The following is a 12,142-nucleotide window of genomic DNA, read 5'->3' as shown; positions in this document are numbered from 1 at the left end:
GGGATTCATGATAAAGGGTACGTGTTAATGTCATTTACCACATGATAAAACTCCTCTCACCACAGCTGAAAGGCAAAACAACCTTATTTGGACCACATGGATGATAGAAAGTGAAAAGTCTATCAAAACCATACAGCAAAGGCTGAGATGATGGATATGAGGTGAACTAAAGTTTGTTATTGTTTTGCTTAAAACTGCAACCAGGCTTGTGAATTTCCCACTAAAGTGATCCATTTACACCAGTTCAGTCTCTACAGCATTTCTAACATGCTTTTTAAATAATCCATTCGTCATTTGTGTGTGTGCACACAGCAGATGTTTGTGGGTTTGACTCTCAGAGGGAAGTGACCAACTTCCATGAACAATGACTGGCATAATAAGTTGCATTCTTCTGTATTTTGGCTATTTCTTTCCTTTTTGTCCGCTTTAGCTGAAAGTGAAGTAATAACGCTGCATCTTAAACCCCTTGGGTAGAAATCTGCCACCAATATTCACCTTTCTATTTATTTATACCATCTTGTATTATGAAAAATACTATGTGAAATAACATTATTATTATATAGGAACCAGTATTATAGTATTATATTAGTAATATAGTGGGAGCAGCATCTTTCTATTTTTTACTTGGTCAACTGTGAAGGAAGCAATTCTGCAACCGCATAGTTCCTGCGTCAAGGTCTGACAGATTTTAATGTAAATCATCTCCTGTTCAAGATTTAAACACACACAACTGAAGTTACTGATAATTACAGCTACCCAGACAGCAGACAGTGGCATCAGAGACCAGTAAACAAAGACAGACGCTGCTGATATCTACATCCAGCATGGGCACCGTCACACAAAGGCAGATATCACATCCTGACAAACAGATCAGAACTAACAAATTAACATATTAAGCCAGTGATGTATCCTTAACAGAAGGATTTCATCTCTGCAAGTGCTGGTCCCATCACAATCATTTCCCTTCACAATGCTCAGCCTTTCTCTAAAAGGACTCTGAATTATTTACCCCTTCCCTCTCCTATCTCCTCCCACCATCTTTAAACAAGCTTTTGACTTGTCCTTGTACATGCTCCAGTGAGCAAGGCGCAGGGTTTGACACTGGACTGCAACCTGTCAATAGCTACCCACATGTGCCCTGAAGAAAAAGCCTAATTTAATTATGACTATAATCTCAGGTCCCTGAAGGAATGTTGTCTTCCTGGGGAAAACCACTAACCATCTTTATAGTACTTTGCACATTTAAGGAACAATTATACTTCATCTATGTGCCAAAACTTCCACTACCCAACTGAATACACTAGACCACAGTCACCCAAAAATGGTCACAAGGCGAAGAGAGCTCCAAGTGCAGGTGATATCGAGGTGAGGGAGGACTCTGAAGACAGACAGGCAATATAAGTGGGTCTCTCATACCGGGACTGATGGTCCGGACAGGCGAGGCCGCCCGACAGCTAGAGAGAGAGAAGACGAGAGATTGATAGATTCTGTAGATAAGAGGAGGCGAGCAAAGAGGGGGAAAGAGGAAAAGGACTCTCAGGCAACTGTGATGCACTGCCGGGGGAGTGGGGTCGATGAATAATGGATGCTTCTCCAAATAGAAGGAGAACAGAGCTGAATTACGGGGCTGGCGGCGCATGGTAAGCTCAAAACTATATTCCAACCTATAAGGTGGACGGTCCCATATCAAGAAGTAACTTCATCCAGCTTTTTTTTTTTTCTTTATAACTTAACATACAAACCACTTAAGAGCTGTTAGGGCAGCTACAATGATCTTTGTAAGTGCAGATGTGTCACAGTTTTATTTCTGGCATCACTTCCTTGTACATAAAACACAGAAACGGACACATTCAGACGCTGCTGTGAATCCTGGGAGACCGGCTTCATGACACGCTTCACCCGGGATCGTTTTACGGCAACAGAGAAATCCACTCCTTCCCAACATCCTGTTCATCTCTCTTAATATCCAGGCTAACAGCTGATGTATCCAGATTATGACGCTCGGCACACATTAAAGTGCTCATTTTCCGCCCGACACATGAGATGGTACAATGCTCCTCTGGGTATCTAGATGTGTCTTACAGTGACATGTCATTGTTTTCTCTCACAAGCATGGGGAGGGGGGGCCATGCAATATGATTCACAGTGTTCAGAGTGTTCCGTGTAAAGCTATGCTGCTCTCGAAGATGATTTATTACACGGCTGGAATTTCAATGATCTAAAAATAGCAAAATGTGATCTTTTCTAATTCTAATGTCTGTATAGTATCAGAGCACAATATTTACTACAAGTGTTCTTACTACAAGTACCCTCTTTGTGGTCTCATTTGTCTGAGAGAAATGAATGTCCCTCTTGGACAGCATTAATAAACGTTCTAGATGAACGCTTGTAAATGTGGGCTTAAATTAGCATATCATTCGATGTTCTTGCGCTCTCTCTCTCTCTCTCTCCGTTATAAAAGTCGTCAGGTAACTCGCTAAGGCGTTGCAGCTAATGCCAAAGAAAGGTTAACAGTGGCACAGAAAGTTCCAGAATAAATTAAGACTGTGACATCTGAGCCATTATTCACAGAGGAACACATTACTATGAAAGTCTGCGAAGAAATACTAGCATCCCAAGGTGAAAAGATTACATCATTGCTCAGCCAAACTTAATAAAACCAGTGAAGGAAAGGATAAGCGTCAGAAAAAGCCCACATCCGAACTGGTACAAACATTTGTTTCTGGACTGCGCTCATACTCTCCTCTCCTTCCATTCCTCTCAGTCGACAGCCACTAAACTGTGCAAACTTAAATCTCGATAATAAGCCTCCACTTCACCCGTGCGCTGCAGAACACACTGCTCCACCCTAACTGTACATCCCAGAAGACAAACAAACAACGCCTCCTCGCGATCCGTTGCCCCGGGACTGGCATGCATGGTGACCATGAGACGTGCATGGTTTTCTCCTTACCCTTGCGTTTGTAGAACCACAGCATACAGCTTCGGAACACAGACATGGGAGAGGGCATGGAGGTGGTGAGAGGGGCGGGGGGCCCATGGACTGTGGCTAGTGACCCACAAGGTGAAAGGGAGTGCTGGTGCTGAAGTGTGCAGGGTTCGGAAGTGGCAAGATGGATACAAATGGACAAATGGAAGGACAGAGATGAAGGAAAGTTAGAGGAGGTTAGTTAAAGACCTGGTGGAGTGAGAGAGTAAAAAAGGGTGTCTGCGGTGTACTGGACTGGACAGCTCCCTGTCAAAAAGGAGGAAAGGCTTGACAGGACGGGAGGGGGGGCGATCCTGTCCCAGTGGAACGAGCGGCGGCAGCGGCGGTGCAGCAAACGGCGAACAGCAGCAGAGACCTGAGCTCAGCTTCCAGCTCAGCAGTATTCCCTTATTATTCCCAGAGGCTCAACTGCAGAGACACACAAGCAGCAACCTTCCTCTTCAGCCGCGGTCCGCGGAAAAATAAAGGTCTTACTCTCTCGTGTTGTTCCAGAGGAATCTGTTTAGCTCGCAGTGGAACAAATCTTGTTCACCTATAATAAACTATCATCTATAATAATATGTGTCAATCCAACTTCACAGAGCTTGGAGAGGTTCCACGGGAGAGGAGAAACGGCTCAGATCCATGCAGCACGCTTTGGCATTGTGTAGATGCCTGTGTGCATGTGTTTCCTGGCATTAGAGCAAACCAATCCAGGTCTTTAAAAGGCGGGGAGGGAAAGAGAAGTGAGGGAGAGAGGGAGAGAGGGTGAGAGAGAGCAAGTAGGCAGCACGGATGGGCGAAAGAGACCACGGAGAAAGAGAGACAGTGATGGCAACAGCAGAGAAGAGAAGGCATAAAGAGGAGGGAAACTATAAGGGGGGGGGGGGGGGGGGGGGGGGCAGCTCACCTTGGAAATGGAAAGTCTTCTGGTCCACAGTGATGGTGAATGTGCTGTCGTCCTCGTCATCAATGCCGATCACAGCTCCCTAGGCAAAGAGAGAGACAGAGAGAGAGAGAGAGTGAGAGAGAGCGACAGCAGGACACGTCACACTCTAGTTTCCATTTCTGTCCTCATGCCCTCCACATGTTCCTGCAGCCCCTGACCAGCTCTCATTCGTAAATTACCCTTGGCTGTCTCAGCAGTGCACTCTCCTCCCTGTAAAAGCTCCATCTCCTCTTACCTTTTCATCTTTTTCTCACAATCACTGTGTTTCTCTCTCCCTCCCTCTCTCTCTCTCTCTCATACACAAATATATGAGAGCAGCCTTTTGGAACATGAGGGAAAGGAAGGGAGGGGAGGAGGTGGGATTTGGGAGAGTGGAGGAGGAGAGAGGAAGGGAAGGGAAGGGTGGACAGAAACACCAGGGACCGGCAGCCAGCAGCAAAGAGAGGGGGGAAAAAAAAGCACCGCAGAGAAACTGCCTGCTGGCTAGTCGGGGCAATTGCTCCTAGCAACGGAAACAGGGCGTGTGTGTGTGTGTGTGACTCAGAGCTTTCTTAGCCAGCAAACCTCTAAATCCGTACAATGACAGCAACTACATGAGATGGATGAAACAATATAAAGAGCTGTATAATACATGTCTAAGTAACACCCACATGAAAGTCCAAAAGTTTCCCAGCAGAACATTGTATTGTCACGAAGATGGTCAGTGTTATTTACTTCTCCTGTCAGTGGTTGTAATGTTGTTGTTGATCGGTGCACACAGTCAAATAAAAACCGAAATATGTGATAAAAAGGAAGCTTGTCGTAAAAGAAACTTATTAAGTAGGTTGTGGATTGAGAACAATACACTGAACTGTCCTTCACAAGGGTGAGCGGAAAAGGGAACCTCCACTTCTGCACCCTCCATGAGTAATCGGTTCAATTTTATGAACTGAACCGATGATGGATGGATGACTGTCCATCATCTAAACAGCTTATCCTATCCTTATCCGTGGGGCTAAAGACTACGCCAGTTGAAACTGGGGAAGACGTGGTGGGTTGTCAGTTTATAATAGGATTAACATAGAGAGACGAACAACCATACTCATTCACAAGCCAACTTAGACACACGGAGAAAATGAAAATGCTCATAGTAAGGCCCCAGACGGTTAGGGAGTTCAAACCCAGGACCTTCCTGCTGTGGGGCTTCAGTGCTAACCACTGCTCCGCTCTCATGTTGAAGACCTTGCCCAGCGGAAACCGAAAAACTGTCTCGTTTGTCATTTCAAAACAACCAAACGCTATTCGAGAGTCTTCCCTGTTATTTCTAACAAGACTAAGCATGCCTCGTGGAACAGGACCAAATATACTGTTACAGCCTTCGGGAACAATAAAGGGAAAAAATTAAAATGAAAGCTTTGATATACACAATAAAAAAAAATAAACACTCTCTCTAAGTTTATCTATTCTCTCTAAGGCATAAGGTATTCATTTATAAAGGTATTGTTTCTTACCGTCGATCAGTTTCTAAGCTCAAGCCCAAGGGAGCTAAATACTTGCGTAATTCCTATCAGGTCACTGTGTCACAGCTCACTGCATAAAATGAACCCAGCGCAGACTGAAACCTTTGTCCCATGACCACGTGTGCATAAATGACACTGGGTTCTCTTTTCAGGTAGTTTCAGGCACTGCTTCCTCCCTACTGTGAAATATGCAGCAGCATTTTAAGGTCACAACAATTCCGCAGTCCTTTCTGGTAAACCCATGAACAACTTTATCTCAGGCCAATAACAGGAGGGACACTCCAACGTGTGGATGTACCTGTCCTGTTCTGTTCTTTCTGGAGCTAGAAGGATGTAAGGCAGTCTACAAATTAACACTGAAAGGGGCTTGGATGATGAAAAGAAGCGACGGTAGACCTGCTGCACCTTTCACAAATTAGTTCAAGACAAGCTAAAAGATCAAATACTCATTAAAGCAGGCAACATAATGAGGTTTCAGTCAAAAAGCATGAAGCACAGGCATGTAGCTTAGACAGCAGCTGATGAATGTAGGCAACTATTTTTATCCTCCTTTGCCTAAAGAAAGCCCAAGTTTGGTTTACTGCCAGCTCACACATAATATATCCATCTCATGTAAAGTTGACATGAAACTCAACCGTTAATTTCAGTCATGTTTGGACACAGTACGAACACAGAGCAGGGACAGACAGACAGACCGTTAGATATCCACAGGTTCAGAAAGCAGAAAGATGTTCTCAAAACCTCAGAGTAAACCCGACTGCGACAAATTACTGACTCACCTGATAAGGAAGGACAAACAAATGGTGTCAGCTTACACCGATGCAGGTATACCTATCTGCTAGGTTTGACTTTCTGTTTGCTTCTTTCCGGAAAAACACGCTCTACTTTATAGCTCATTCTTTCAGTACTGATGTTGGCTCAGCCCCTTTAAAAGCCCACTGCATTAGGAGCCTTCGCTTCCTCTGCTTATACGAAGGTAAACAGGATTTGTGGTAAGGCAACTGACGCCATCTAGTGGACGTTAGTCAACACTGAAAACATACTGTAAGGGCCAAAGCTTTTACTTGAAAAGCTAAAACAGTGTAGCAGCGGGGCTGTGAATACAGCCAGAGGGAAGTGCTGAAACGTGTTAAACTAGACCAGCAAATCAGGAAATTAGAATAGTTACAACGTTCCAGCATAACACCCAGTCTGTTGTGCTGGTCTATGGCATGAAAACTGCGTCATACTGCATGCAGTTTAACAGCCACATTATGATTCAAAAAGACTGACTGCACTGTCAAATAAAACTTGTCAAATAGTCAAAAATACCCATCCAATACTACCAATACTTGGTAAAATGGCGAGCAAGGATGTAGTGGAATGTGCTCAGTTTATCAAAGACAACTGTCTGGAATAGGATGGCTTTGAGAGTCTTACCCTGAGTCGCACACAGCCTCTTCTGGATCCCCGCATCATCTTGTCCTTTGACTGTAAAACCGACAACAGAACAAATCAAGAATTAGGACAATAAATATTGTAAACATTTATGTTCACTAGGCTCCAACAGAGCCATCGTATAGTGTCAACTGCACTCTTTCTGTCAAGCCAAAAGGTCGGATTTGACACACAGACACCATGCACATCTGTGGCATCAGGTAACTTTGATTAAGGTCAGAACATATAAGCTACTGTAAGACTACCAATACTAATGAGCAATTTGATCAGCTATGCTCTAAAAGGGCTCTCCTCTTAACTTGTGTTCTGTATTTGAAATTAACTGAGTTAAAAGTCATATTACAAAAAGCAACATAGAGGGAACTCACACTAAAATCACACACTGGATGATGGAAGAAAAGATTATTGAAGTCATACTACTTGACAGTCTCAAACTAGAAATCTGTTCTTTTTGATTATATATTTTTTTTAACAATGAATTAGTTGAAACTAGAACTTGGTTTCTGTCCTTTAAACTGACTTGATATAAAGCTAATGAAGAGGTGGAAAAACTTTATTGCAGGACCAGTGAGTTTTGGCTTGTGGCTTTCGTCATCATCATCATCATAAGACACTGGCATGATAACCCTAATGAAGGACACAAGCAGAAATGTGTCAGTCTAAAAATAATGTCATTCCATAAACCTTAAACTTAATATAATATTTAGAAACACGATGTGCCGATTTCTTTCTTTGAAATGTACACCGCTCAGTCCTGGTCATAATCAATGGATAGCCTAGTTTTACAAATCCTGTCTATTTTTACATCGGATGGATGGCAGAGTGGGTGCACTTATCTGGGAAACATATGGCACCGGGATGCTTCAACAATGGTAGTATGTGTCAAAGTTGCATCCACATAAATGTCAGGACATTACACTGTATGAGATCACCAATGTCGCTCACTTCACAGATTGGTGGTTTTAAAGTTGCGGCTCACCATGTGTATCACACGTGTTTAAATAGCTTGTACTGTCCAAGCAAAAATAACTCAAAGACATGCTTTTGATTATCACACAGGAAAGAAGACAAGCAATGATATGCTTGGTGTTTATCTTGGAAAATGATTAACTTATTGTTGATGCATGCATGCACACTGTACACTTGCTGTTTCAGCACTAAATCAGACGCTCTTTCTCTACTTTGACCTAATATTTTGCACATATTTTATCAGATTAAAGACTTGAGCTCAGCAAAACTGACCTGTTTATACTTCATTGTGTAGCTAGACTACAAAAAAACAGTGTTAAACAGTTACTGACACTGCTATGCTGATTACTGTGCATGTAAATAAGACACATGAATGCTTCAACTTTCTGAAGGCAGTGTGAGGCTTATCTTCTTTGCAGCTTGATCCACTAAAAGCAATACTTTAGTTTTTTTGTACTGATATAGTTTAGACATTAGACATTAATCACACTACGGTGAATTCACTGCTGAGAGACTGATCAAAAATCGAACTCGCAACCGGCACTGCCTCCTCCCGCGGTGTCTTTTTTAGCTGTGTTGCTAGGAAACCAGCAGCTGTTGGGGCTCTTATCCAACAACCGAGGACAAATGTCGCCTCACAAAAAACATATATACACACACTGTATTCCCTGATACTGTGCAAAAGATTGTTTCGACGGGTATTCTGCTTTTAGCCATTGCTAGCTAGCTAGCTGCATTAGCGGAAGTGTGGGAAGGAATACTGCCATTCTATTGGTCGGTTGTTGTCAGCGGGCCGCTGCTATTGGTCAACGCGCGGTTCTCTCATCGGAAAGACCCGCCTCTTTTTGCCAGCTGAGACTCCCAACTCCTGACAAACACAAGGCCCCTGTCCCACTTGTGTTTGACAACCAGCGACAACTTCCACAGCGGAGCCCCTTGAGCGATTCGCGTTAGCGTCCACAGACGGCGGGCACGGACTTACCGTGTAGTATGACAGCAAGCCGGCGTTGTAGTCCAAAACAAACCAGCGATACTGCCAACCTTTCATGACGTTCGTCCACTTGCTTAGCGGCCCCTCCATGATGGACGCCATCTTTACAACAGGCTACGGTTGGGGAGGAGTCGGATATGGTGTGGGCAGGCGTCACGGCCAGGCTGCTGCTGATGAAGATGATCATACCTTAATTAATGTCATTATATTCAGTGCTGAACGATACACTCCTTCAATAAAAATATACTATTATAAAATCCGTTACTATGGAAGCCCATTTCCGCCACTTGATGAAAAAAAATATGAGACACTAAGTCATAATTATGAGATAGCTAAGTCATAATTATGAGATACTAAGTCAAAATTATGAGATAGCTAAGTCGAAATTATGAGATACTAAGTCATAATTATGAGATACTAAGTCGAAATTATGAGATAGCTAAATCGAAATTATGAGATACTAAGTCGAAATTATGAGATAGCTAAGTCGAAATTATGAGATAGCTAAGTCGAAATTATGAGATACTAAGTCATAATTATGAGATACTAAGTCGAAATTATGAGATAGCTAAATCGAAATTATGAGATAGCTAAATCGAAATTATGAGATACTAAGTCATAATTATGAGATACTAAGTCGAAATTATGAGATACTAAATCGAAATTATGAGATAGCTAAGTCGAAATTATGAGATAGCTAAGTCATAATTATGAGATACTAAGTCATAATTATGAGATACTAAGTCATAATTATGAGATACTAAGTCGAAATTATGAGATAGCTAAGTCGAAATTATGAGATAGCTAAGTCATAATTATGAGATACTAAGTCATAATTATGAGATACTAAGTCGAAATTATGAGATACTAAGTCGAAATTATGAGATAGCTAAATCGAAATTATGAGATAGCTAAGTCATAATTATGAGATAGATAGCTAAGTCATAATTATGAGATACACTTTTGCTGTGTCTTAAAGTATGGAAGCCCATTTCCGCCACTTGATGAAAAAAAATATGAGACACTAAGTCATAATTATGAGATAGCTAAGTCATAATTATGAGATACTAAGTCAAAATTATGAGATAGCTAAGTCGAAATTATGAGATACTAAGTCATAATTATGAGATACTAAGTCGAAATTATGAGATAGCTAAATCGAAATTATGAGATACTAAATCGAAATTATGAGATAGCTAAGTCGAAATTATGAGATAGCTAAATCGAAATTATGAGATACTAAGTCATAATTATGAGATAGCTAAGTCATAATTATGAGATACTAAATCGAAATTATGAGATAGCTAAGTCGAAATTATGAGATACTAAGTCGAAATTATGAGATAGCTAAGTCGAAATTATGAGATACTAAGTCATAATTATGAGATACTAAGTCATAATTATGAGATAGCTAAATCGAAATTATGAGATACTAAATCGAAATTATGAGATAGCTAAGTCGAAATTATGAGATACTAAGTCATAATTATGAGATACTAAGTCGAAATTATGAGATAGCTAAGTCATAATTATGAGATGCTAAGTCATAATTATGAGATACTAAGTCATAATTATGAGATACTAAGTCGAAATTATGAGATAGCTAAGTCGAAATTATGAGATAGCTAAGTCATAATTATGAGATACTAAGTCGAAATTATGAGATAGCTAAGTCATAATTATGAGATACTAAGTCGAAATTATGAGATAGCTAAGTCATAATTATGAGATAGCTAAGTCATAATTATGAGATACTAAGTCAAAATTATGAGATAGCTAAGTCATAATTATGAGATAGCTAAGTCAAAATTATGAGATACACTCTTGCTGTGTCTTAAAGTCATACTACATTTTGATGTGATGGGGTTTGTGTGAATCATCCCGAACAACATTGTGTGATCCACTGATTTATCACTTAGGCCACTTACTTATTATGACAGGAGCTGGACCGATTCACACAAACCCCATCACATCAAAATGTAGTATGACTTTAAGACACAGCAAGAGTGTATCTCATAATTTTGACTTACCGTAAATCCTCTAATACAGGCCCGGGCCTTTATTTTACTCAAGCGCATCGCGGTCCAGGCCTTTATTGGAAGGAGGCCAGAATTAGAGGCAGGCCTCAATTTCTATTTGAGCAAAACGAACTACCAGTAGAATGAATAAAAACAAGATTTTGTGTCTATTTGAACCTATAAAAGACTAGGTTAATTTATTGAAAACGTACAGTTACCATAACATGGTATGCATACAGAACATTAACAACAAATGAGCGGCGCGACGCGGTCGGGGCGCACTGAGGACAGTCCGCAGCCGGTCGGCAGTCGCGCCGGGAGCGAAGGGGCCCCGTCCCTCCCCGCAGGGAGAGAGGGCGCAGTGAGCACTGATTCCACGACCACAGGGAAGCGGTGAGGTGAGATGCGGGGGGTCGCTGTAAAGCTCGCGGCCGGAGCCGGCGAGCCACCTTCGCCTCGAGCACTTCCAGGCCGACCCAGAGCCGGTCGCGGCGCACCGCCACGGAGGAAATGCGCCCGGCGGGGGCCGGCCGACGCCGGGGAGAGGTCCCGCACACCGTGCCGCCGAAATCCTGACCCGCCGAGATGGTTGTAATAATAGCCCCAGCCACTATTAGAGACCGCCCTTTATTTACCTCCGCTGACAGCGACCGGCCAATGTTGGAGACCCGGCCGCTAATGGAATACAGGCCAATATTAGAGGATTTACGGTAGCTATCTCATAATTATGACTTAGCTATCTCATAATTATGACTTAGCTATCTCATAATTTTGACTTAGCTATCTCATAATTTCGACTTAGTATCTCATAATTTCGACTTAGTATCTCATAATTTTGACTTAGCTATCTCATAATTTTGACTTAGTATCTCATAATTTTGACTTAGTATCTCATAATTATGACTTAGCTATCTCATAATTATGACTTAGCTATCTCATAATTTCGACTTAGCTATCTCATAATTTCGACTTAGTATCTCATAATTTCGACTTAGTATCTCATAATTTTGACTTAGCTATCTCATAATTTTGACTTAGTATCTCATAATTATGACTTAGCTATCTCATAATTATGACTTAGTATCTCATAATTATGACTTAGCTATCTCATAATTTTTTTTCATCAAGTGGCGGAAATGGGCTTCCATATGGGCTTCCATAGTATTACCCTCTGAAATGCAGTGTAGCAAATACGCCGATCAGCCATAACATTACAACCACTGACAGGTGAATCAGTGAATAACACTGATTATCCAGTTATAGTGGCCCCTATCAGTGGGTGGGATGAATTAGACAAGCAAGTGAACATTT

General features: G+C 41.8%; 1 protein-coding gene across 2 annotated transcripts in view; it reads right to left on the bottom strand.

Moving 5' to 3' along the window:
* Nucleotides 1–8,943, bottom strand: part of osbpl9 (oxysterol binding protein-like 9) — a 30,670-nt gene extending 21,727 nt beyond the window's left edge. For both annotated transcript variants that reach the window (XM_084548364.1, XM_084548365.1), the window contains exons 1-3: nt 8,805–8,943; nt 6,836–6,886; nt 3,879–3,957 (exon numbers count right to left, since the gene is read on the bottom strand). In XM_084548364.1, the coding sequence (XP_084404490.1) occupies nt 3,879–3,957; nt 6,836–6,886; nt 8,805–8,915 (241 nt within the window). In that variant the 5' untranslated portion in view covers nt 8,916–8,943. The remainder of the gene's footprint in view (nt 1–3,878; nt 3,958–6,835; nt 6,887–8,804) is intronic.
* Between the last annotated feature and the right edge of the window lie 3,199 nt (nt 8,944–12,142).

Source organism: Chelon labrosus (assembly GCF_963514085.1).
Source record: "Chelon labrosus genome assembly, chromosome: 7".
Classification (NCBI taxonomy): domain Eukaryota; kingdom Metazoa; phylum Chordata; class Actinopteri; order Mugiliformes; family Mugilidae; genus Chelon; species Chelon labrosus.
Note: the sequence above shows the minus strand (reverse complement) of the source record. Positions and strands in the feature narration are given on the sequence as shown.